Here is a 27,607-nt window from a genome sequence, read left to right on the forward strand (position 1 = left end):
AGGGTGGTGTGGAGTGCAAAAATACGATGGATTTGGACCCAGATCTTTGGACTGGGATGAATGTGTGACATTGATCCACATTCGGTCCATCACCTGTTTTGTTTGCAAATTCCGCCATAAGTGCGCTGGGGATGCTCAGACGTGGGTCCCAGGCACTCCACACCACTGGAGTCAAGCTAGCCGGGCTGATGAGAGGTGTTACCTCGAAACCGGTCCGGTCCTCGGATGCTTGATTCCGTTCTGGGAAGGACATGGCTTTTGTAGTTCGGACTGGACTGTTCCCATGGGGCACAGGGTCAGAGCTGATTTGCATATCGCCATTGTCTAACCCAGGGTGGTGTGGAGTGCAAAAAAACGATGGATTTGGGCCAGATCTTTGGACTGGGATGAATGTGTGACATTGATCCACATTCGGTCCATCACCTGTTTTTTTTGCAAATTCCGCCATAAGTGCGCTGGGGATGCTCAGACGTGGGTCCCAGGCACTCCACACCACTGGAGGCAAGCTAGCCGGGCTGATGAGAGGTGTTACCTCGAAACCGGTCCGGTCCTCGGATGCTTGATTCCGTTCTGGGAAGGATATGGCTTTTGTAGTTCGGACTGGACTGTTCCCATGGGGCACAGGGTCAGAGCTGATTTGCATATCGCCATTGTCTAACCCAGGGTGGTGTGGAGTGCAAAAAAACGATGGATTTGGGCCCAGATCTTTGGACTGGGATGAATGTGTGACATTGATCCACATTCGGTCCATCACCTGTTTTGTTTGCAAATTCCGCCATAAGTGCGCTGGGGATGCTCAGACGTGGGTCCCAGGCACTCCACACCACTGGAGTCAAGCTAGCCGGGCTGATGAGAGGAGTTACCTCAAAACCGGTCTGGTCCTCGGATGCTTGATTCCGTTCTGGGAAGGACATGGCTTTTGTAGTTCGGACTGGACTGTTCCCATGGGGCACAGGGTCAGAGCTGATTTGCATATTGCCATTGTCTAACCCAGGGTAGTGTGGAGTGCAAAAAAACGATGGATTTGGGCCCAGATCTTTGGACTGGGATGAATGTGTGACATTCATCCACATTCGGTCCATCACCTGTTTTGTTTGCAAATTCCGCCATAAGTGCGCTGGGGATGCTCAGACGTGGGTCCCAGGCACTCCACACCACTGGAGTCAAGCTAGCCGGGCTGATGAGAGGTGTTACCTCGAAACCGGTCCGGTCCTCGGATGCTTGATTCCGTTCTGGGAAGGACATGGCTTTTGTATTTCGGACTGGACTGTTCCCATGGGGCACAGGGTCAGAGCTGATTTACATATCGCTATTGTCTAACCCAGGGTGGTGTGGAGTGCAAAAAAACGATGGATTTGGGCCCAGATCTTTGGACTGGGATGAATGTGTGACATTGATCCACATTCGGTCCATCACCTGTTTTGTTTGCAAATTCCGCCATAGGTGCGCTGGGGATGCTCAGACGTGGGTCCCAGGCACTCCACACCACTGGAGTCAAGCTAGCCGGGCTGATGAGAGGTGTTACCTCGAAACCGGTCCGGTCCTCGGATGCTTGATTCCGTTCTGGGAAGGACATGGCTTTTGTAGTTCGGACTGGACTGTTCCCATGGGGCACAGGGTCAGAGCTGATTTGCATATCGCCATTGTCTAACCCAGGGTGGTGTGGAGTGCAAAAAAACGATGGATTTGGGCCCAGATCTTTGGACTGGGATGAATGTGTGACATTGAGCCACATTCTGTCCATCACCTGTTTTGTTTGCAAATTCCGCCATAAGTGCGCTGGGGATGCTCAGACGTGGGTCCCAGGCACTCCACACCACTGGAGTCAAGCTAGCCGGGCTGATGAGAGGTGTTACCTCGAAACCGGTCCGGTCCTCGGATGCTTGATCCCGTTCTGGGAAGGACATGGCTTTTATATTTCGGACTGGACTGTTCCCATGGGGCACAGGGTCAGAGCTGATATACATATCGCCATTGTCTAACCCAGGGTGGTGTGGAGTGCAAGAAAACGATGGATTTGGGCCCAGATCTTTGGACTGGGATGAATGTGTGACATTGATCCACATTCGGTCCATCACCTGTTTTGTTTGCAAATTCCGCCATAAGTGCGCTGGGGATGCTCAGACGTGGGTCCCAGGCACTCCACACCACTGGAGTCAAGCTAGCCGGGCTGATGAGAGGTGTTACCTCGAAACCGGTCCGGTCCTCGGATGCTTGATTCCGTTCTGGGAAGGACATGGCTTTTGTAGTTCGGACTGGACTGTTCCCATGGGGCACAGGGTCAGAGCTGTTTTGCATATCACCATTGTCTAACCCAGGGTGGTGTGGAGTGCAAAAAAACGATGGATTTGGGCCCAGATCTTTGGACTGGGATGAATGTGTGACATTGATCCACATTCGGTCCATCACCTGTTTTGTTTGCAAATTCCGCCATAAGTGCGCTGGGGATGCTCAGACGTGGGTCCCAGGCACTCCACACCACTGGAGTCAAGCTAGCCGGGCTGATGAGAGGTGTTACCTCGAAACCGGTCCGGTCCTCAGATGCTTGATTCCGTTCTGGGAAGGACATGGCATTTGTAGTTCGGACTGGACTGTTCCCATGGGGCACAGGGTCAGAGCTGATTTGCATATCGCCATTGTCTAACCCAGGGTGGTGTGGAGTGCAAAAAAACGATGGATTTGGGCCCAGATCTTTGGACTGGGATGAAGGTGTGACATTGATCCACATTCGGTACATCACCTGTTTTGTTTGCAAATTCCGCCATAAGTGCGCTGGGGATGCTCAGATGTGGGTCCCAGGCACTCCACACCACTGGAGTCAAGCTAGCCGGGCTGATGATAGGTGTTACCTCGAAACCGGTCCGGTCCTCGGATGCTTGATTCCGTTCTGGGAAGGGCATGGCTTTTGTAGTTCGGACTGGACTGTTCCCATGGGGCACAGGGTCAGAGCTGATTTGCATATCGCCATTGTCTAACCCAGGGTGGTGTGGAGTGCAAAAAAACGTTAGATTTGGGCCCAGATCTTTAGACTGGGATGAATGTGTGACATTCATCCACATTCGGTCCATCACCTGTTTTGTTTGCAAATTCCGCCATAAGTGCGCTGGGGATGCTCAGACGTGGGTCCCAGGCACTCCACACCACTGGAGTCAAGCTAGCCGGGCTGATGAGAGGTGTTAATTCGAAACCGGTCCAGTCCTCGGATGCTTGATTCCGTTCTGGGAAGGATATGGCTTTTGTAGTTCGGACTGGACTGTTCCCATGGGGCACAGGGTCAGAGCTTATTTGCATATCGCCATTGTCTAACCCAGGGTGGTGTGGAGTGCAAAAAAACGATGGATTTGAGCCCAGATCTTTGGACTGGGATGAATGTGTGACATTGATCCACATTCGGTCCATCACCTGTTTTGTTTGCAAATTCCGCCATAAGTGCGCTGGGGATGCTCAGACGTGGGTCCCAGGCACTCCACACCACTGGAGTCAAGCTAGCCGGGCTGATGAGAGGTGTTACCTCGAAACCGGTCCGGTCCTCGGATGCTTGATTCCGTTCTGGGAAGGACATGGCTTTTGTAGTTCGGACTGAACTGTTCCCATGGGGCACAGGGTCAGAGCTGATTTGCATATCGCCATTGTCGAAACCAGAGTGGTGTGGAGTGCAAAAAAACGATGGATTTGGGCCCAGATCTTCGGACTGGGATGAATGTGTGACATTGATCCACATTCGGTCCATCACCTGTTTTGTTTGCAAATTCCGCCATAAGTGCGCTGGGGATGCTCAGACGTGGGTCCCAGGCACTCCACACCACTGGAGTCAAGCTAGCCGGGCTGATGAGAGGTGTTACCTCGAAACCGGTCCGGTCCTCGGATGCTTGATTCCATTCTGGAAAGGACATGGCTTTTGTAGTTCGGACTGGACTGTTCCCATGGGGCACAGGGTCAGAGCTGATTTGCATATCGCCATTGTCTAACCCAGGGTGGTGTGGAGTGCAAAAAAACGATGGATTTGGGCCCAGATCTTTGGACTGGGATGAATGTGTGACATTGATCCACATTCGGTCCATCACCTGTTTTGTTTGCGGATTCTGGTGAGGAACCAATTTTTATTAAAGGTCCTTTGTGTGATGGTACAATTAATGACATGCCTCTTTCCCCTGTCGCGGAAAGAGGCTTTACCGTTAGTGAGGATAAGTGCAAGTTTGGTGTTTCTGAGTTAGATTACTTTGGACATACGATTTCGGAAGTAGGGATTAAACCAAAATTCTCTGTAGTAAGGGCACTTAAAGAGGCGAAACCTCCTTGCGATAAAGACTCTCTATGCTCGTTCTTGGAGCTAGCTGAGTATTACGCTAGGTTTGTGGTCAACTATGCGCAAGTGGTGGAACCACTTTGCATGTTACTCAAAAAGGGACAAAAATGTGTTTGGTCCAAAGAACAGGAAGAATCTTTTGACAAGGTGAAAGAGCTAATCTTGTCTACTCAAGCACTCCATGCTTTTAGAGATGATTATATTTCTACCATTTCTGTGGATGCGAGCAGGAACGGTCTAGTGGCGGTGTTAAGTCAAGAAGTGAATGGCAAACAACAGACAGTAGCTTTTGCTTCTAGATCACTCAAGCAATTAGAAAAACATTATAGTACCATTGAACGGGAGGCGTTGGCCTGTGTTTGGGTGGCACAAAAATTTTAAATGTATCTTTAGGGGCGAAAATTTGTGATTTTGTCAGATCATAAGCCTCTCTCCTTTATTTTCAGCAAAGTTGCTGGGAATAATAATTTGTCCCTAGTTTAACTAGACTTGTGTCTAAACTTCAAGAATACAATTTTCAATTGAAACATATTTCAGGATGAAAAAATTTCCGTTCAGACTGTTTGTCCAGATTGTTAATGGAGAAGGATGATGAAGATGATCTGGTGGAAGAGGATGTGGAGTGTGTGACAGTAATTGTTGCTATTGAGGAGTGCAGTCCAATGATTTCAGAAAAAGATTGGATGGAAGCATGTTTGAGGGATCACACTTTATCTAAAGCGGTAGAATATTCATCGAAGGTTTGGCCTGATCTAAGAAACCTATCTGGGGAATTGAGGAATTTTCCTCACGTCTCCGATGAACTCTCAGTTAAAGATAATATTCTGTTGAGGGGTGATACATTTGTACCTACAAATGATCTAAGTAACTAAAACAGGGATGAGAATCAAATTACGTTACTGGTGGCCAGGTTTAGACGCTCAGGTCAGATCAATGGTGAACAATTGCGAATAATGTTTGGTATCTGACAAACATTGGAAAACTTATGATTCTTATTTACAGCCTACCCAATTTCCTAGTTCAGCTTGGGAAAAAGAAGGGCTTGATTTTTCTGGTCACTATAATGCTTTACCTCAAAACATGAGATATTTGATTTTGGCAATAGATTATTTTTCGAAATGGATGTATTACAAATTTGTGGATGCCCCAAACTCTGATAATACCATTTCGTTTTTGAAAAGAGTGTTTCTATTGAAAGGGGCCCCCCAAGTGCTAGTAACAGACAACGGTACGCATTTTGTATCAGATAAAATGCGATAAAGTTTTTAGATGCACAAGACATTAAACAACTTAAGGTGGCTCTTTACTCCCCCTCTTCTAATGGATTGGTGGAACGTGGGAATAAAATTATGAAAGAGGGTATCCAAACTGCTATTGCTTCGGGTCTGGACGTAGGAAAGTTTCTGGAAGAGAAAATTTGGAATTACAATACTTCCCCACATTATAGAACCTTGGTTACACCATTTGAATTATTAAGAGGTAGGAAGGTACATTCACATTTATTTCCCTCCTGGTTAGACAAGAGAAATCCTGGTGATAAAGGATGTGACTTTAGTGAATTGTCAAACAAGAATAGAGGAAGCTGCATTAGAGGACCCATTGAATGTCTATGACAAGAGCGTCCTCGCAAGAGCAGCAATAAAACCGGAAGTTGGAACAGACAACCTAACATGCCCGCATGAATAGAGCGGCCTGATGGGATTAACTGCAATTGAAAACCCACTGGGGCAAAGGACTTGTTTATACCAACGTGCAACACCCACAAGGGATTTTATGTTTGGCTCCAACTGCATGCCCATAACTCTAAGCGCCACTGGGTCACATGACATAAATGCATTCAGTTTGCATAATTTTGGGGTTTTGAGTGCCTTTGTTGCACTTGGGGAATGGCAGCCTATGAACAAGGATGTCTCATATCTGAAACGCGTTAGGCATGATGCCTGGTTCAGGTATTCAGATGGCAGCTTGCCCAGGGCCTCTTCGTCTTTTGGGCAAACTTGTGAAACATGTTAATATATATTTATATATGTATGTGTTTGTAACTTTTTGAAAGTATGTTTATTTGTTAATATATATAAAGTATATATGTTTTTAATTAATTTAATGTTAGTATTTAATATATTTTATTTTTTATATTTTACTTTGTATATATTTGAAAATTGGTATTTAATACAATGAAATGATTGTAAACAACATTTCTGTACTAACCTTTTTAAGTAAAGGTAGTTGATATTTTTGTAGTCAATATTTTTGTCTTGATAGGTCAATGTTTTACTAGTCGATTTTGTCAGTGAACCGTGCAAACAGGAAACTCAGATCAATCCTACAGATAGGCGCAGCAACGCCACAATGGTCCAGGGAGTTTGGCCTTACTAAAGCACGCATGGTCGAAGGTATGCACACATTCCCAAAACACAATAAATCCAGATGCCACATGAAGTTAGGAATATTCAGCCAATCAGAAGACAGCACACACAGTACACGCAGTGATCACATGCTCTTCAATGCGCACATCTGGACACGTTACACACTGGCCCTCATTGTGTCTGTTCCCGGTCGAGGCCCATCTGCCTTTATCAGGTGGAAATATTAATGATCCCAAGACTAGGCCGCATTCTTTTGCCAAAAAAGATCTCTGGATCGTTTTATGGTGCCCAAAGAAATGTATAAAATGGCGCTCAGATTAATTGTACTTTGAGACAGTCCTCATACCCCAACTTTTCAACTGTTCTTGCGGCGAAATGTTTAATTAAAGCAACTGTTGCGGTTTTGCCAAATGCCTCTTGTCTTTTGTTTTTCAAAGTAAATTTATATTCGAACAACAAGATAAGAGAGAGAGAACATGGGAGATAGACCAACAGCAAGAGAAAGAGAACAATAGAGATAATCAAAGTCAAAGAAAGATAGGTGAGGAGCAAGAGGGAGACAGTGAGAGGCAGTGAGGCAGTCGAGGAGCAAGCAAGTGAAATACAGAATGACGGGGATTGAAAGAAAGATGAACAGGTAGGGAAAGATGCACAGGTAGGGAGAGCTGGCAAGAGGTAAAGATGGAAAAATATGGAGATGCAGCGGGAGGGAAACTTAGACAGGCAGAAAGACAAATAGACAGAGGTAAACAAAGAAGAACAGGGAGAGAGGCAGGGGACCAATAAAGACAAGTGGAAAGAGATAAAGAAAGAAACGATTGGGAAAGATGGAGATAAGTTCGGCCGGGGAAAGACATGAGAGTCATAATGAGGCAAAGAATATATCAAAAGAGATTGAGAAGCGGGTTAGGCAAAGGGAAAAATAGTGCAAAAGAAAGAATAAGAGTTGAGAGGGATACATCTCCATCCTTCCATCCTTCATTCATCCATCCATCCATCTCTATATCTCTATTTATTTCTAACTGACCCTTCAACTGTAGTACATAGCAATCTTGGGCCAGATGTACAAATCATGTTTCAAGCTCAAAGGGCCCGAATTCGCAGAAACGGGCTGTTTGAGATCAGACAAATGACCGGGAACATGCTTTTACAAATGTACAAAATGCAAAATGTGATTCTCTAACTTGTTACTGAATCTCAAGTTGCCTCCGCACTTCGGTATTTGAAGGGGCGCTTATGGCTGTCCCTTCGAAATGCAAAATCGGTATGGTGTGTATTACTGTTTTGTGACCCAATTCCAGTTGTAAAAGAGTGTTTTAAAAGTGGTGGTAACCGATTCTCAAATTGGATCTCTTTTCCTTTGAGAATGTTGAATGTTGAGAAAATATTTCTTAAGAGCAGGCAGTGGATCCATTGCCTACTGGTGAAAGGGAGACTTGAAAGTTCCATTCTTTTTTATATGCATCCTGTTTCCCTTTAAGGGAAACAGGCTTTTAAAAATGAGAGAGAGAGATTGCTGGCAGCGTTGATGCCGACTCGGCCTGTTTGACTCCGTTTGTTGTGTTTTCCGGTGTTTGCGCGCCAGATCCCTTTCTGCCGCTCTGCAGCTCGGGGCTGTCCTCTGGGCTTGCATCAGCATGTCCTTTCCTTTTAGAGGAAGCACGCAGCCTCAAAGCATCGCATTCAGAACATATTGTTTTTCCCATAAACTGAACAATGTTTCTAAGTATTTCATAAGTGTTCAGTGTGCGGTTTTTGTGTTGTGAAACCGACTGTTACTGTTTATTTACTTGGTGAGAAAACGAGCTGGAAGGAATTTGGATGCAGCAACGTGTTTCAGTACATAGCACAGAGCACAACCTGCTTACGCAGGAGTTGTTTTAGTCCTAAAATGTTAAATGTTTATCTTTTTTTATTTTACCTCCTGTTAAAAGTCAATAGGAGTAAAACGTTTATTATCTTCCCTTGGCATGTTCCTTTCCCCCCCTTCCCGCTCCTTCCCTTGGAATGTTCCAGACAGCTGTTCTATGGGCGTTGTATGTCAAGCTCACAGCTGGCTGGAACCTGTGATGACGCATGACATGAATAAAAGAGGCTAGCCTATCCTACTTTGAGCCTTCATTTCAACACTGGCCACAAGTTCTGTTGCAGTGTGGGGACAACAGACCCCCCCCACCCCCCCCCAACGAGGTACAGTGAACATCCCCAAACACATATAGTGATATTGCTCCAGAGGTGGGACTGGCACAGGAAGGTCCATCACTGAAGGTCCAATCCACAGGGCCTCTGTGTGCCAGCAAGGTAAACATGTTTGCCAGCAGATAGTGATATCACATCGAGCCCATCTGTATCTGTTTGACCTGTCTTATCCAGAGACTCTGTGAGGCTTTTGTTGCTTCCCTCCGGGAACTGCATTTTCTGTGCTTACTCTTTAAATCTTCAACACCACTTTCCCAGTCAACAGTTCCCTGACAGCGACTGGGGCCGCGCGGCGTTGGACTGTTTTGAACTGCAGCCAGCGGTCAATCACAGAAAGCGTGTCAGGCGAGGGAGAAACAAATGAGGTGCTTGATTCCACTAAATTGAACCCAGTGGGCAATAACTGCACGTGTGTCGAGTCCCTCAGGACAGGAGGAGGTGCACGCTCAGCCTGCCTAGACCGCAGCCCAGTGGCTGTATGTGTGTGTGGGGGGGCGTCGAGCCCCTCAAGGAGGAATACAAGGAAGCGCACCCCCAGATGATCTCATTACTTCAGAGCCCCTCCCCCACTTTCTTGCATGGAGATCCGCCTTGCAGAGTGATGCTACTGACAGCAGGGTACTTTCCGGCCTGCAGCGCCCATAAGAGAGGCACAAAAAAGATGTGAACTACCTGCTCCCCTATAGGAACAGCAAAAAGACAGTGACCAGGAAAGACCCAAAAGGCTGCTCTCACCTAAAGGATCCTTCACATGCTGAACAGTGTTAGAAGAGACTGCAGCCCCTTCACCCACCCCATCTATCAATGGGCAACACTACAGGAGTTCCTCTCAGCAAACGACATAATCAAATTTCGATAGGAGCTTTGCGTCTTTTGTCCTTACTTCAGCATTTAGGTCTCCTCGCTCCTGCTTCAGGAATGTTAGTAATACATTTCCTCTGTCTGTGATAACAACACCACCTCCATCTTGTGCACAGGAACAGGCCATGGAGGGACTTCCAAAATGGAACCCACAGACTATCCGTCACTTTGCTTCCCTTATATGTCCAATGTATATACTATACTGGCCACATGTACACCTATGCACAATATACACTTGGAATGTAGGCTGTAGATACCTTTCATATCAGAGCGTTCTCTGCTGCAGGAATAACCAAGAATGGGAGTAGGTAACAAAACACATGGAATATCTGACTGCCCATTGACAAGACACTCTCAGCCAATGCCAAATAACTCAATTTCAGTGAGTGAAGTGAGTGACTAAAAAGCTAAATAGTGATGGAAGATCATTAAATTAGACCTTTTCTCTTTTCTGCACAGACACTGTATCAAAGTTGGCATACTGCTGACTATGTGTAAAAGGGCTGCCCTAGGGTTGACACATAACAGGCTAATGCTCTTAATGTTTAAAGGATGTGTACACTCAGACTGGTATGTTTCAGCTGCCTGACCTGGATATGGAGCAAGATGTATGATGTATTTTACTTTCTACAGCTTACATCCTTAGTTTGCTTGCTGTCTCCAAAAGACTTCTCCCGCTAATAGTCCTAAACCAAGCATGAAAAATTGTTGTTGACTGCCTCCTGCTTGATTTCTCTCCTTTCTGTGTTCATTGACCCGCTTCATACCTTCCATCCTCTGCATGCTGTCTGTTTCTAAGTAAACATTCCTCTCAGTCTCGAGCCAGGCTCCCTTTATGTATCTAATTATACTTCTGCAAAAGGCTGACACCTCATCTCATAGACTATCTATCTATCTATCTATCTATCTATCTATCTATCTATCTATCTATCTATCTATCTATCTATCTATCTATCTATCTATCTATCTATCTATCTATCTATCTATCTATCTATCTATCTATCTATCTATCCGACGATTACCCTGAAAGCATGCAAAGTTTTACTTCAAAGCACATCACCTTAATCAACATTTAACCACTGGATTAACTACTATCCTTAGGCTATGGAGTAGCGTACTTCTCGTCCTAAAGCCCTTGAATGTCATCTCAGGGGTAGTTAGCGCTATATAAATAATATTAAAATTCCTATTTAATATATATTGCCTACTGGCAGTTGCCAGTAGATAGTTAGGTCTACCTTTCTATAGACTGAACAATTTTTCGTTTGCTAATAACTTTGTCCACGTTTGACAATTCGTTACGAAACTTTCCAAAACTAAAGTTCATCCACCCTATCTGTTTCTTGGAAAGTGTCGGGGTGATCCATCCAGTGGGGGCAGAGCAAATAGGGTTGCCCAAAAATACAAAAAAAACATACGTTTTCTATAGACGTTTTTAGACACGGCTGCATCAAAAACTGTTGAACAGAATTGTACCAAATTTGGCAGGAAGCTAGATCTTCTCTGGAGATTGTGCTTTTGATTTAGTGTAAATCTGTTCAATAGTTTTTGAGATATTTGGGGAAAAACAAATTGCATATTTTGCCATTTAGGCTAGCAGGCATCCCTTAGGCGCCCACGAGAGAGTGGAATTGAAAATGGAGCCCTATGGTTGCCCGAGAGGCCCATTTGTCCCCTGAGCCTTCACACTCTTTTGGAAACGAGAGGCTCCTGAGAGTCCCATGAGAGTGAGTGCGCTGACGGTCTGGCTGTTGAAATGTTAGAAATAAAACTGTTGCCATTATTGTTTACAGTAAAAAAAAATAGGTTTCGTGGAAATGAAGTAAATAAGCTACATGGGGGGCAGCAGAAGGGCATGCTGTCCCCCTGGATTAAGAGAGGAGGAGTCTAAGAGATAACTACTGTGAAGAAAATAAACGTATATCGTTTTTAGTATTAAATCAATTTTATTGGCAGAGCACAAAGCAAGGTAAACAGACACAGCGCCTACAACCCAGCGGGCCGGCTAAAGGTTGAGCAGATTATTGCAACAAAACAATGAACTAGAGCATACCGACTGGTAGATAGCACAGCATGTCTCCCACAACCATAAGAGGGCCGGCCGCGTGGTGTAAAGGAGAGGAGGAAAAATAAATGGTTCAGCCTGTAAACTTTGTAGGGTGCATAACGACCATTAGTCTGAGTGTTAGAAATGGGATTTCTGGTTGGCTAAGGCTTGCGCGAAAGCCAGGCAGAAACCACCACTCTAGTCAGGGCAAGGGAGTTACACGCCAAAGATAACCCCTGCTCACCCTCTAGGTAACGTGACACGAGCAGTAAGGCTAATCCCGGAGGCAATGTAGGTTAAGTATTTGCGCATGCACCCAGCAACAACACCCAACGCCCACCACAAAGGAAACTCCACACAAGGTTATATATAAAAATAACCTTTGTATTATACCAATCACATTAGATAATAAACACAAAATGTTCAATGTGCCAGAGGCATGGGCAGAATTTACAGGGGAATATATACATGGGACAGGGCCACATGAACCACTGTCAGGAATAAGCACTTTTAGAACTAGCACTTGGTAGAATTAGCACTTTGTAGGAATAACACTTAGAGCATAGCACATATAATAACTGTAGCACCAAATAGCAAATGTAGCACACAAGCAGTAACCACTGGTAAAAGGTAAGTACCACTTACGCAACCCTAACCACCTTAGGAAAATATCACGCAGGTAACGATGAGCTCACTAGTATAACTATACTAGGTAAAACAACCTCTTAAGCATAAACAGACATTCAGAGGTGTAGGTAACCGGCATTACACATGATGCAGAAATCACATTAGGCAGGCAATCACAATTTGCGCAAAGATCACATGGGGCAAAAACATGTACTCCTAGCAAGGGCACAACACATGAAATTGTCCCTAGGCCAACTTGGCCTCTCAGGGGCTACGACGCCCTGTGTCCACAATGTCAGGGCCGTCTGCGCAGGCAGCCAAAGGAGAGGCGCAAAAGATCAGGCCTAAACAAGGCAGCTGCACACTAAGTGCTGGGCAGGTTGAGAACTGAGCCTGTCACCAACGTGCCTCCTGGCTCTTCTTTGGGGGGCTCTCAATAAACCATGTGGAAGCCTCATGGGCTCTGGACAATTTAGCTGTGCCTCGTGGGCTATGTATCAATAGCTGGGGCCTCAGGAGCCTTGTGGGCTTTAAATAAACAAATGCCCTTGCGTTGGGGGAGCGGCCCGCTGCCAGCCGGGGCCGCTCTACTACCAAAACTGCCCCCTAAATTATGTGGGAGTCCCGCTCAGGGGACTCAAAGAACAATGGCCCGAGAATCGTTGGAGTCCCGCTCGGGGGGCTCGGAATCAGTAACTTCCCCGGAGCCACTCGTTGGTTCTCAACAGCAATGTGCCCCGGAGCCTCTCGTGGGCTCTAAATTCAACAATGCCCCCAATAACGTTGGAGTCCCTATTGGGGGACTCAGAAACAGCAAATGCCCCAGAGCCTCTCGAGGCTCTGAAGAACTGAGGAAACGCTACCCGGAGCTGAGGAGCGACCCCGGGGACACCCGCACTGACCGGCTGTTGGGGAGGCGGCGGCTCCTCTCGGCGGCGTCTCTGCTCTCTCTCCTCTGTCGGGTGGTTAATAACTGTGGTGTGTGGGGCTCTCCTCAACTTATGGGAGCCCCGCTTCACTTCCTTTCTGCCCTCGAGCATGGCTTCTCTTCACCGGAGCTCGGGGCAGGCTCCCCTCTACTTCCGGGCTCCTGGCGGCCCGGCCCACGTCCTCGGCGGGGATACCTGACTTCCTGCGGGCCGGCCTGCGCCAACGGCGGGGATCTTCTAGTTAAAGAAAAAACAGGGCAGGCTCCCGTTGCAATTAACTATGAAGTTCCTGGCGTGGTGGGCACCCGTCAGGGGGGGGACAACTCGGCAAGATCGCAGGGTTGCACCCGCTATGAAAGCACAAAAAATCGGCAAAATGCGCCGTGGGCAGCTGCTTTCACCTAGAATAAAAGGGGCAAGTGGCCATTAAATCAGCACTCCTTGCAAGTGGAAAGAAAGCGCTACCAAGCGCTAGGGGGACAAATCCAGCGCTCCCAGGCGCTGCAGGAACAAAGAAGTAGAGCCAAGCGCTCCCCAGCGCTAGTGTCCCCCAAAGTCAAGCAAAAGTCCTTCAGGAGGTGGGTGGGGGGCAAAGGCTGGTCCCAGGGGCCAGCTCACAGGGCCCTCCAGGCAGGGAGGCAGTCCCAGTGGCGGTCCTCCTGGCGCCCAGCAGCAGCAGCAGGCCCCCTCCAAGATGGGATCAAGCAAGAGAACATTTTCATGGGGCCACAGCCCCTCTTTTAAACACATTTTCACTTTGTCTGTGTCTGCAGGGTGGGGGAAAACCAGTTGCAGCTGGTTTTGAAGCACTCTGGTGTTCTCAGCCCCCCTTCCCATTCACTAGTCAGGCAAGGGTCATCAGTCGCACCACAGGGGGCGGAGCCAGCATTGTGTGGGGAAAGCCCAGCCCTATTCAGGTCCCAGGTGCACTCCTCCCTCACATCACTCATGCAGATCTCTCCACTCACCACCGGGGCAGACCCATCCTGACTCATGGAGCCAGGCTCACCAGCCAGCTCCAGCCAATCACAAGCCAGACAGCTAATTCATATAAATTACACAGACATGCCAACTTCTAGAAGTGGCACTTCCACACTAGACACATTTATGCTGCACACATCATCGCACAGCATTTAATCGCACGAGTCTGCACATACCAAACTCACACCTGCTTTCCCCACGCATCAGGAACTACCAGGGACACATACATTCCCCATGCATTTCTATGGGAGGGCAGGCCAACCTCACTACACGCACGCACTTTACCCTGGGACACAGTGGTAAAGTGCGCAAAAGCCAAAAATCACTAATACCAGGTCACATGTCAAAGCAAAAAGTTTAGGGGTGAACCTGCCAGAAGGGCAAAGTCCAACACTGAGGGGTCCGTGGGTACCACGAGGAGCCATCAAATTAGGTGGGGGGAATGTCCCCAGGGATTAATTTCAGGAGCCGAAGATAGCTGGGGCATGTCAGTTCCCGAAATTCAGTGGAAAGGATAGTTATGAATGGGGCCCAAATCTTGGCATAATCTGCATAATTCCCTAGGGTAGCCATTGAGAGTCTTTCCATACCCAAAAGATACCAGAGTTGGTGCAACCATTGCGTGTGGTCCGGTATTCTGTCAGTTTTCCACCCGGCCAGAGTTACTCGGTGTGCGGTGTGCGGCGTTCAGCGCAAGCGACATCTGTCTCCCTCTAATTCAGCACAGGGGGAAGGTCAATGCGTTAGGGAGGCCTAATAGGGTGTAAGCCGTGAGCCTGGGAATAGTAGTGCGACAGGCCTTATCAATGTCATCTAGTATCCTCTCCCAGTAGCATGTGAGCTTTGGGCTGTGCCGTAACAGGTGGAGGAGGGTACCAGAGCTACCGCAGCCCGCCAGCAAAGGACGTCGCATATAGAGTGCCAATTAGCAAGTCGGGCTGGGGTGTAGTACCAGTAGGACGTAATCTTAAAGGCAGTTTCCGCATGACCCATGGAGTGTGCGGTGTGGTGTGAGCTATAGAAAATATTTTCTCATTCCTTATCAGATAATGTACTCCCCAGTTCTGACTCCCAGCGTCTTTGTCCTGCCGAATGGGTGGTTCGGATACCTGATGTGAGAAAGGAGTATATTTCAGATATAAGCCCTTGATCATCCTTTTTGCTGGTGAGCCACTTCTCGAACGGTCGCACTTCTCGAACGGACTTGTCTTGGTTTCCGAGGCCCAGTGCGCCATCTGGGAGTGGAGGAAGAGGTCAGTGCCGCATAAACCATAGCTCTCCTGCAGGTCCTTAAAGGAGATGCGACCCTGAATGTCGAACAGGTGCCCCAGGCATTTGCAGCCGCCATCTAACCAGCGCGTTGCTACAATATGGTCCATCCCAGGTGGAAATGCAGGGTAGGAAAAGATTGGGGTCATTGGCAAGGGTAACATAGTTAGGTCAGCCCAGAGAGAGACCCTATCCTAAACAAACATTGTGGGGCGGGTGACTTGTGAGGAATAAAGCCCCCAGGCGCGAGCGGCGCGCAGCAACCAGGCATCTTGTCAGATGTGGTGGCCTGCCACAGTCTGGTCCATAAAGACCTAATATTTCAAGGTCATCGGGCGGTTATACTCCACCAGGTACCGTAGTAGAGAAGCTTAATGGTAGCGGATGATATTAGGGAAGGCGAGACCGCCGTCTTTCTTAGGGCATTGTAGCAAGGTCCTCTGCAAGCTAGGAGAGATCAGGCCCCTGAGGTGGAGGCTCTAAAGGGAGTGTATGAAACAAATACAGGGCCTGTGGAAGTACATTCATTTCGACAGCAGACAGCCTACCAAAACATGACAAAGGCAGGCAGCGTCAGCGGGCCAGGTCTGCTAGGATGGGAGTTAGAAGGGCCATGTAGTTCACCTGCTTAGAGGCTGATAAAACGGTGGTCCAAGCCAACCTGCATGCCCTGCGCCTTGGGGTTGTCCCGAAGCAGTTGGGCAAAGGGCTCCATATAAAGAGCGAAGAGCAGAGGAGAGAGGGGGCAGTCTTACTGCATTACCCTCTCCACCGCAAAGCTATCGGAAAGTAAACCATTGACCCGCACCGCTTCTTTCAGAGAGCTATAGATACTTGTGATCCACTGTCGGAATCTGGGCCCCAAACCGATTCGCTCAAGAGTGGCAAACAAATAAGGCCAGTGCACACGGTCGAAAGCCTTTTTTGTGTCGACTGCTAGTAGTAAGGCTTCTTCTTTGGACCATTGTACTTTGTCAATCAGGTGGCAGAGTCGATTGGTGTTGTCCCCACATTGCCTACCAGGGATGAAGCTGGATTGGCCCGGGTCGACCAGACCTGGCATGTGCGTGTTCAACCGGGAAGCCAGAATGCTGGAGAATAGTTTCACATCAATATTCAGCAGCGAAATCATGCGGTATGAGCTCTAGAGCTCTGGGTTGTTCCCTGGTTTAGGGATGACTGAGATAGAGGCCTGTAACATTGAGGGTGTGGGGAACCCCGTATCTGCGAAGAAGTTGAACAAGCGGGTAAGAAGCGGGGCAAGTTTGGCACAGAAAATTTTATAAAAAGAGCACTAAAGCCATCAGGGCCTGGCGCCTTCAAGGTCTTCAGTCGAGAGATAGCGGAGATCACCTCCTCAATACGTAGGGGGGCATCCAGCACCACCGCCTCAGTCATGGGAAGACGAGGGATCACCGCTCCCCACAGGAACTCGGTGGGATTGGACAGCAGGGAGTGATCAGCGGTATATAGATTTTTATAAAAAGAGAGGAAGGTCGACAGTATCCCACTGCTAACTATGAACTCCGAACCACCCTCTCCCGGTATCGCTTTTATGGTTTGTTCAGCTTGCTGACTGCGCAGGCAGTGCGCCAGCATTCATCCCTCTCTATTGGAGCCCACATAATATTTGTGTTTGAGTCAAACAACCGCGTGCTCTGCTCTGTCAATGTCTACCCGCCTAAGCTGAAGGAGCTTTTTTTTAAACTGCCACCAAATTCTGTGAGCGCCAGTGCGTTTGTGAATAGCTTCCAGTTCCCTGACTTTAGCATCTGGACTGTGTGAGTTTATTTTCATAAGCTGCCTTGGCGATTAGCGTCCCCCTCTCAACAAGTTTAAGTGCCTCCCATAGGAAAGTGGCGAAAGTACTACATCATTAGTCTCTAAATAGTCAGTCAGGCAACGTTTGATGTTGTCCACTACTGCCGGAGATTGGAGCAGTGAGTCTCGCAGGTGCCACTGGTGGGCGGGTGGAGATCTTACAGAGGAAAGGCTCATGGTCAAGGTGATGTGTGCATGGTCAGACATGGAGCGAGCTTCAATGGTGGAATCTGTAACGCAGGACCAAGCGACTGGGGTAACAAGGAAGTGATCTAGGTGGCCATAAGTCTTGTGCGCCGCTGAGTAGTATGAAAAGTCTCGCTCGTCTGGGTGGAGGCATCGCCAAGCGTCTTGAATCCCTGCGTCGCGCAGCCAGTCACCACCTCCCGTCGACAGGGCCCCTGCTCCACTGGTTCATGAGCCTGAGCGGTCTATCTCTGTGTCCATTACTAAGTTGAGTTCGACACCCACTACCACTATTGGGTCAGGTGTGTGTAGGACCTCAGCAAGGGCATCGATTAGGATTTCCCCTGGTCGCTCAGTTGGGGAGTGAATAGAAGCTACTGTGAAGTGAAAACGCCCTATACTAAGGCGCAGTCTAAGGAGGCGGCCTTTGATCTCTGCAACGGGACCCCCCACTGAGCCCCTAAAGGCCTGGAGATTAGGACCACTACCCCACCCCGCTTACTATTCCCAGAGGACCAGAATTGTGAGGGGAAGTGGCTATGACGCATGCGGTGTGTGTCACTGTGAAGCAGGTGGGTTTCTTGATGGAGACAGATATCGCCACCCAAATGTTCGAGCAGAGAAAGGACCGCTTTCCGTTTGACTGGGTTATTAAGTCCCCGGGCATTGAAGCTAACTATCGTAAGTTCCATTGGAAATGGACTGGCCAGCTGGTGTATGTGTTGAGGTCCCGAACAAGGTACTGGAAGGCCGGGTTATAGGAGAAGCCCCGAAGAAGGAGGAGACAACCCCAAAAGATAAGAAAACCCCCCAACATCAACCAAAAATTAGCCATCTCAAGTCGTAGGACACCAGCCCAACAAGAGCCTGTGCAAGAATAAAACATGGGGAAAACCTAACAATTAGGCTTTGAAAAATAGTCAAAAATAACACAGTCCAATAGGGGGACATTAGACATAGGTCTATCTGTCGGTCAATGTCAGAGAAGGCCGGGTCCCTGGCGGCAGGCTGTTGAGCAGAGTACTTTGAAAAGCAAGAACCGTAGAGGGGCATGGCACTGAGCACAAGATAGTAGTCGTCCCAGGAGCCCCTCTGGCCTCACTCCAAGGTGGCCAATCCCGTGTGCGTGCTTGGGGTGCTCAGGGGGAACACAGGCGGTTGTGAGAGAGAGGAGATCACCGCCCCCGTTCCTTCCCCATCTCCTCTGGGTCAAGTTCCGCAGAGGCCTTCGGTTTCCCAACTGTGTGCCATTGTGATATTCTACGTGTGAAGTGGTCCCTGGGGCTCTCCCTCTGTCCAGAATCTGCTGAATTGTCCAGTCCCAGTAGATCACGAGCCTCAGTAAAGGAGCGGATCTGGCGCAGTTTTCCATGGAGCTTAAATATGAGGCTGAATGGATGACTCCACAAATAAGGTATGCCTTTATACCGGAGATGAGAGGTGACCACTCATCTGTTTGGTCATACATCTTACTGTAGGAAGGAATCTTTATGGAGTAGGTGTTATCAGACTCTACTATTTGTGTTCATTGGTTGAAAAGAGTTGTGAGCAGAGTTAACGCGCATCCACACACCCTACTGTGCACACCTGTCATCTGTGTGAGATGCCTGGAAGTAGAGGTTAGTCCCTCACCACACCCTTCTACGCTTGTGCATCGTCTGAGAGAGAGGTCTTAAAGGGAGCCCAGTCCCTCCCTACTAGGCACTCCCATCATTACAGAGAGAGGTCTCATCAGAACAGTCAGTCCCTCCGCACACCCAACTATGCGTACCAATCATCTGAAAAGAGACCTAAGAGCATGTAATGTAATGGTGATACTTGTAAAGCGCACTGTTACCCCATCTCGGGGTGTCCTGGCGCTGAACACCGCTGGGGAACCCGTACTGGCTTTCCCTGTGAGATGGTCCCTTCTGGGTATCTCCAAGGTGAAACCAGGCATTCCCGGCGTCTGTGGGGGGCCGTTGTAGAGATGAGGCAAGCTTAATGCCCAGAGTTGCCGAGTGTGATCCCTGGTTAGAGTAGGCACCGAGGCGAGAATTATCGGGTCCGTTGATCCTGGTCCACAACCCTGCCCTTCGGGAATTGAACCCTGGTCCCGGGCCGTTCTCTGATTCCGGGTCTGCCGCCTCTCACCAGTGAGCCACACCACTCCACTCTTGCATATTAGCAAGAACCTCGTAAAAATGATTGCCGTTTTAGCAGCAGGAAACTGACGCTAAAACGGCGATAATGGGCTTGCTAATATGCATTATAGAATTCTAATAGAAGCCCAGGTTAGATGTCCTGCACATCTAACCTGGGCTTCAATTGGAATTCTATAACGCATATTAGCAAGCCCATTATCGAAGTTTTAGCAGCAGTTTCCTGCCTCTAAAACGCCGATGATTGTAACGAGGGTCTTGCTATAATTCCCTCTAGTACCTTGCCACACCTTACTACACCCACCCATCAGCTGAGACAGAGGTATGACAGGAGAGGCCAGTCTGCACCCTTCTACCCACTCCCATCACGAGAGAGATAGTTCTGAAATGAGAGGCCGTGCACAGCCGGGGTGGCATTTATGTTTTGTTATTAATTATTGCTTTACTTTTAAAAAAATGTAGAAATTCACTGGAAAAAATCAAAGGCTAAAATAATGTAATAGTTCGGTGTGATAGAAGGATCTGTTTTTATTCTTTTAATAAACCTTCAAAATTCACTGAAAAAACCAAAGGTTAAAGTAAAGTGAATTTGTCGGTCTGAACATTAAAGTTTTGAAAGTACCATAAATACATCAGTTATAGTTTACATTGCTAACTAAAACTTGCACCCCAACCATGCACTGCTTACATAGGACATAATTCATGACATGTTCTATGACATCATTCCTGACATCATCCAAGCTTCAATTTACCACATGTTGCTGTATTAAAGGCTTTGGATTTACACGTAGCATAGTCCACATTAACAATCAACCACAGACAAATGGGAAACCCTCCTTGAATACGGTGTTCCATTTGTATGCATCTGTTCTGAGAAAGCCAAATTAATGAATGCCAATTCCTGAACAAGTCTCCTGTGATCAGTGCAAAGAGCACTACCACTCACAAAGTATAAATCTTTGTCATCACGAAGTTCAGAGTGATTTGGTCAGTTAAAGCCAGTACCAGCTCCTAAGTATTCTTTATATTTGCAGATTAGCCTTTACATTTGCAGATTAAGTCATAGCGCACATTAACATTTCTTTCAGGCAAGCAGACACCCTGGCAGGAAGGCTGGTTTAGCTGCCTGCCTGGCTTCAGTTTCACAGCACAGGAGACTCACAGGATGACACTTCAGCTGAACCATTGAAATCATCAGAATTAAACTTCCTGGGACTACTGTCTTTTTAAAAAAAGTAGGGAAACAGGTTCTTATAAATTAAAAAAGTCTGGGCATGTCATGCTCCTCTGATCCTGCCCACTTCAAACTCTGCCTTTATCCTGTTCCTCTACCCATTCTCCGACTTCCTTTCTTTCCCAGGAACAGTGGAGTGTTTTAAAGAAGACATTTGTACATCTTGGCTACAGACAGGCCTTTTGCACGTTTAGTGGGGCTCAGGGTCTGGGAGATGGCTTTGCCAGTGCCTGTGCTTGCTTCCCTTTGTCTCCTATGCACTCACAGAGCAGACATGTGTCTCTCTAAACCTGTTAAGTGCTTGTTTACACCAACTCCTCTTCCTCCCTCTCGCACAGCACATCAAAGATGAAGAAAAGCAATTGTTATGCTGCATTTAGACCTCACATTTTAAAAATTATATTTTGTTAATTTGTTTTGAATAATACACCAAATACACTATTTTATGAACCCCGTCTACCTGCAACTCATTCACAAACTACCTCATATTTCTCAATTTCTCAACTTTACCCAGGTGACCTACCAGGATCCATCACAGTGGCGACCTGGGGTCACAGCCACAGAGTCCTCTGAGGTTCCGTCTCCTACTCCCCTCCTACAATGGCTGATCGCGGGTACTTCACGCTCCCTTGTTGACCAATGGATGGTGAGTCTCAAGCGACAATCAATCCATCAGCATTTGTATAGCGCAGCACTGACACCCCTAGAGGTATCTGGGCGCTGTGAGTGCGACATCTCTGTTGAAAATCCAGAGATTGAGTTTCTTCCTGAAGTCCACCACGGCGGGTGCTGTTCTAGTCAGCACTCTCTGCTCACCACAAGAGCTGTCTTCTTATCTTCTCTGACACAGGCTCCAAGGAGTTTGGCAGATTCTAGTTAACTCCTCACCACAGAAAATCATTAAATTGGCTTCTGAAGGCTCCTGATGCTGCAGAGCAAATGGCACCTTTGAGTACCATAAATTGAACAATGTTTCTAAGTATTTCATAAGTGTTCAGTGTGCGGTTTTTGTGTTCTGAAAGCGACTGTTGCTGTTTATTTACTTGGGGAGAAACGAGCTGGAAGGAATTTGGATGCAGCAACGTGTTTCAGTACATAGCACAGAGCACAACCTGCTTACGCAGGAGTTGTTTTAGTCCTAAAATGTTAAATGTTTATCTTTTTTTATTTTACCTCCTGTTAAAAGTCAATAGGAGTAAAACGTTTATTATCTTCCCTTGGCATGTTCCTTTCCCCCCCTTCCCGCTCCTTCCCTTGGAATGTTCCAGACAGCTGTTCTATGGGCTTGTATGTGAAGCTCACAGCTGGCTGGAACCTGTGATGACGCATGACATGAATGAAAGAAGCTAGCCTATCCTACTTTGAGCCTTCCTTTCAACACTGGCCACAAGTTCTGTTGCAGTGTGGGGACAACAGCCCCCCACCCCCTCCAACGAGGTAGAGTGAACATCCCCAAACACATATAGTGATATTGCTCAAGAGGTGGGACTGGCACAGGAAGGTCCAATCCACAGGGCCTCTGTGTGCCAGCAAGGTAAACATGTTTACCAGCAGATAGTGATACCACATCGAGCACATCTGTATCTGTTTGACCTGTCTTATCCAGAGACTCTGTGAGGCTTTTGTTGCTTACCTCCAGGAACTGCATATTCTTTAAATCTTCAGCACCACTTTCCCAGTCAACAGTTCCCTGACAGCGACTGGGTCCGCGCGGCGTTGGACTGTTTTGAACTGCAGCCAGCGGCCAATCACAGAAAGCGTGTCAGGCGAGGGAGAAACAAATGAGGTGCTTGATTCCACTAAATTGAACCCAGTGGGCAATAACTGCACGTGTGTCGAGTCCCTCAGGACAGGAGGAGGTGCACGCTCAGCCTGCCTAGACCGCAGCCCAGTGGCTGTATGTGTGTGTGGGGGGGCGTCGAGCCCCTCAAGGAGGAATACAAGGAAGCGCACCCCCAGATGATCTCATTACTTCAGAGCGCTTCCCCCACTTTCTTGCATGGAGATCCGCCATGCAGAGTGATGCTACTCACAGCAGGGTAGTCTCCAGCCTGCAGCACCCACAAGAGAGGCGCAAAAAAGGTGTGAACTACCTGCTCCCCTATAGGAACAGCCAAAAAGACAGTGATCAGGAAAGACCCAAAAGGCTGCTCTCACCTACAGGATCCTTCACATGCTGAACAGTGTTAGAAGAGACTGCAGCCCCTTCACCCACCCCATCTATCAATGGGCAGGAGTTCCTCACAGCAAACAACATAATCAAATTTCGATAGGAGCTTTGTGTCTTCTGTCCCTACTTCAGCATTTAGGTCTTCTCGCTCCTGCTTCAGGAATGTTAGTGATACACTTCTACTGCCTCTGAAAACAACACCACCTCCATCTTGTGCACAGGAACAGGCCATGGAGGGACTTCCAAAATGGAACACACAGGCTATCCATCACTTTGCTTCCCTTATATGTCCAATGTATATATTATACCGGCCACATGTACACCTATGCACAATATACACTTGGAATGTTGGCTGTAGATACCTTCCATATCAGAGCGTTCTCTGCTGTGCGGTAGAAATAACTCAGATTAGGAGTAGGTAACAAAACACGTGTAATATCTGACTGCGCATTGACAAGACACTCTCAGCCAATGCCAAATAACTCAATTTCAGTGAATGAAGTGAGCGACTAAAAAGCTAAATAGTGATGGAAGATCATTAAATTAGACCTTTTCTCTTTTCTGCACAGATACTGTATCAAAGTTGCCATACTGTTGACTATGTGTAAAAGGGCTGCCCTAGGGTTGGCACATAACAGGGTAATGCTCTTAATGTTTAAGGGATGTGTACACTCAGACTGGTATGTTTCAGCTGCCTGACCTGGATATGGTGCAAGATGTATGATGTATTTTACTTTCTACAGCTTACATCCTTAGTTTGCTTGCTGTCTCCAAAAGCCTTCTCCCGCTAATACTCCTAAACCATGCATGAAAAATTGTTGTTGACTGCCTCCTGCTTGATTTGTCTCCTTTCTGTATTCAGAGACCCGCTTCATACCTTCCATCCTCTGCATGCTGTCTGTTTCTAAGTAAACATTCCTCTCAGTCTCGAGCCAGGCTCCCTTTATGTCTCTAATTATACTTCTGCAAAAGGCTGACACCTCATCTCATAGACTACAAACTCTCCTACTTTAGAACACTATCCCTGCCATCTAACATTACCTAATGTCTGCCGGCCCTATCTATATCACCAACGATTACCCTGAAGCCACACAGCCCCTTCTGACGATCACACCTAACTGGTATTAATCTATCTATCTATCTATCTATCTATCTATCTATCTATCTATCTATCTATCTATCTATCTATCTATCTATCTATCTATCTATCTATCTATCTATCTATCTATCTATCTATCTATCTATCTATCTATCTATCTATCTATGTATCTATCTATCTATCTATCTATCTATCTATCTATCTATCTATCTATCTATCTATCTATCTATCTATCTATCTATCTATCTATCTATCTATCTATCTATCTATCTATCCGACGATTACCCTGAAAGCATGCAAAGTTTTACTTCAAAGCACATCACCTTAATCAACATTTAACCACTGGATTAACTACTATCCTTGGGCTCTCAATAAACCATGTGGAAGCCTCCTGGGCTCTGGACAATTTAGCTGTGCCCTCAGGAGCCTCGTGGGCTCTGTATCAATAGCTGGGGCCTCAGGAGCCATGTGGGCTTCAAATAAACAAACGCCCTTGTGTTGGGGGAGTGGCCCGCTGCCAGACGGGGCCGCTCTACTACCAAAACTGCCCCCTAAATTATGTGGGAGTCCCGCTCAGGGGAATCAAAGAACAATGGCCCCGAGAATCATTGGAGTCCCGCTCGGGGGGCTCGGAATCAGTAACTGCCCCGGAGCCGCTCGTGGGCTCTCAACAACAATGTGCCCCGGAGCCTTTTGTGGGCTCTAAATTCAGCAATGTCCCCAATAACGTTGGAGTCCCTCTCTGGGGACTCAGAAACAGCAAATGCTCTGAAGAACTGAGGAAACGCTACCCGGAGCTGAGGAGCGACCCCGGGGACGCCCGCACTCACCGGCTGTTGGGGAGGCGGCGGCTTCTCTCAGCGGCGTGTCTGCTCTCTCTCCTCTGTCGGGCGGTTAATAACTGTGGTGTGCGGGGCTCTCCTCAACTTAAGGGAGCCCCGCTTCACTTCCTTTCTGCCCATGAGCCTGGCTTCTCTCCACCGGAGATCGGGGCAGGCTCCCCTCTACTTCCGGTCTCCTGGCGGCCCGGCCCACGTCCTCGGCGGGGCTGCCAAACTTCCTGCGGGTCGGCCGGGGACCATGGCGGGGATCTTCTTGGGCAAAGAAAATACAGGGCAGGCTCCAGTTGCAATTAACTATGAAGTCCCCGTTGGGGGGGGGGGGACAACTCAGTAAGATCGCGGGGTGGCACCCACTATGAAAGCACTAAAAATCAGCAAATATGCGCCGTGGGCACCCGTTTTCACCTAGAATAAAAAGGGGCAAGTGGCCATTAAATCAGCGCTCCTTGCAAGTGGAAAGAAAGCGCTCCCAAGCGCTAGGGGGACAAATCCAGCACTCCCAGGCATTGCAGGAACAAAGAAGTAGAGCCAAGCGCTCCCCAGCGCTAGTGTGCCCCAAAGTCAAGCAAAAGTCCTTCAGGAGGTGGGGGGGCAAAGGCTGGGCCCAGGGGCCAGCTCACAGGGCCCTCCAGACAGGGAGGCAGTCCCAGTGGCGGTCCTCCTGGCGCCCAGCAGCAGCAGGCCCCCTCCAAGATAGGATCAAGCAAGAGAACATTTTCATTGGGTCACAGCCCCTCTTTTATACACATTTTCCCTTTGTCTGTGTCTGCAGGGTGGGGGAAAACCAGTCGCAGCTGGTTTTGGAGCACTCTGGTGTGCTCAGCCCCCCTCACCATTCACTAGTCAGGCTAGGGTCATCAGTCGCACCACAGGGGGCAGAACCAGCATTCTGTGGGGAAAGCCCAGCCCTATTCAGGTCCCAGGTGCACTCCTCCCTCACATCACTCATGCAGATGTCTCCACTCACCACCGGGGCAGACCCATCCTGACTCATGGAGCCAGGCTCACAAGCCAGCTCCAGCCAATCACAAGCCAGACAGCAAATTCACATAAATTACACAGACATGCCAACTACTAGAAATGGCACTTCCACACTAGACACATTTATGCCGCACACATCATCGCACAGCATTTAATCACACGAGTCTGCACATACCAAACTCGCACCTGCACTCCCCACGCATCAAGAACTACCAGGGACACATACATTCCCCATGCATTCCTATGGGAGGGTAGGCCAACCTCACTACACTCACGCACTTTACCCTGGGACACAGTGGTAAAGTGCGCAGAAGCCAAAAATCACTAATACCAGGTCACATGTCAAAGCAAAAAGTTTAGGGGTGAACCTGCCAGAAGGGCCAAGTCCAACACTGAGGGGTCCGTGGGTACCACGAGGAGCCATCAAATTAGGTGGGGGGAATGTCCCCGGGGATTAATTTCAGGAGCCGGAGATAGCTGGGGCATGTCAGTTCCCGAAATTCAGTGGAAAGGATAGTTATGAATGGGGCCCAAATCTTGGCATAATCTGCATAATTCCCTAGGGTAGCCATTGAAATTCTTTCCATACCCAAAAGATACCAGAGTTGGTGAAACCATTACGCTTGGTCCGGTATTCTATCAGTTTTCCACCCGGCCAGAGTTACTCGGTGTGCGGCGTTCAGTGCAAGCGACATCTGTCTCCCTCTAATTCAGCACAGGGGGAAGGTCAATGCGTTAGGGAGGCCTAATAGGGTGTAAGCCGTGAGCCTGGGAATAGTAGTGCGACAGGCCTTATCAATGCCATCTAGTATCCTCTCCCAGTATCATGTGAGCTTTGGGCAGTGCCATAACAGGTGGAGGAGGGTACCAGGGCTACCGCACCCCGCCAGCAAAGGACGTCGCAATTAGAGTGCCAATTAGCAAGTCGGGCTGGGGTGTAGTACCAGTAGGAGGTAATCTTAAAGGCAGTTTATGCATGACCCATGGAATGTGCGGTGTGGTGTGAGCTATAGAAAATATTTTCTCATTCCTTATCAGATAATGTACTCCCCAGTTCTGCCTCCCAGCGTCTTTGTCCTGCCGAATGGGTGGTTCGGATATCTGATGTGAGAAAGGAGTATATTTCAGATATAAGCCCTCGATCATCCTTTTTGCTGGTGAGCCACTTCTTGAATGGTCCCACTTCTTGAACGGACTTGTCTTGGTTTCCGAGATCCAGTGCGTCATCTGGGAGTGGAGGAAGAGGTCAGCGCCGTATAAACCAGAGATCTCCTGCAGGTCCTTAGAGGAGATGCGACCCTGAATGTCGAACAGGTGCCCCAGGCATTTGCAGCCACCATCTAACCAGTGCGTTGCTAAATTATGGTCCATGCCAGGTGGAAAGGCAGGGTAGGAAAAGATTGGGGTAATTGGCTAGAGTAACATAGTTAGGTCAGCCCGGAGAGAGACCCTATCCCAAACCAACATTGTGGGGCGGGTGACTGGTGAGGAATAAATCCCCCAGGCGCGAGCGAGGCGCAACAACCAGGCATCTCGTCAGATTTGGTG

At 48.0% G+C, this 27,607-nt stretch overlaps 1 protein-coding gene across 6 annotated transcripts in view; it reads right to left on the reverse strand.

Moving 5' to 3' along the window:
- LOC147725885 (long-chain-fatty-acid--CoA ligase ACSBG2-like) overlaps positions 1–27,607 on the reverse strand; it is a 405,988-nt gene that overhangs the window by 368,330 nt on the left and 10,051 nt on the right. The window contains exon 2 of one of the 6 annotated variants that reach the window (XM_086960029.1): positions 21,491–21,562. The exons of 3 other annotated variants lie outside the window; for them this stretch is intronic. In XM_086960029.1, coding sequence (XP_086816155.1) covers positions 21,491–21,500 — 10 coding nt within the window. In that variant the 5' untranslated portion in view covers positions 21,501–21,562. Of the gene's footprint in view, positions 1–21,490; positions 21,597–27,607 lie in introns of those variants that run through there. 2 more of the 6 variants (XM_086960028.1, XM_086960026.1) reach the window with 2 other exon arrangements.

This window comes from Lissotriton vulgaris, chromosome 3_1 (genome assembly GCF_964263255.1).
Source record: "Lissotriton vulgaris chromosome 3_1, aLisVul1.2, whole genome shotgun sequence".
NCBI lineage: Eukaryota > Metazoa > Chordata > Amphibia > Caudata > Salamandridae > Lissotriton > Lissotriton vulgaris.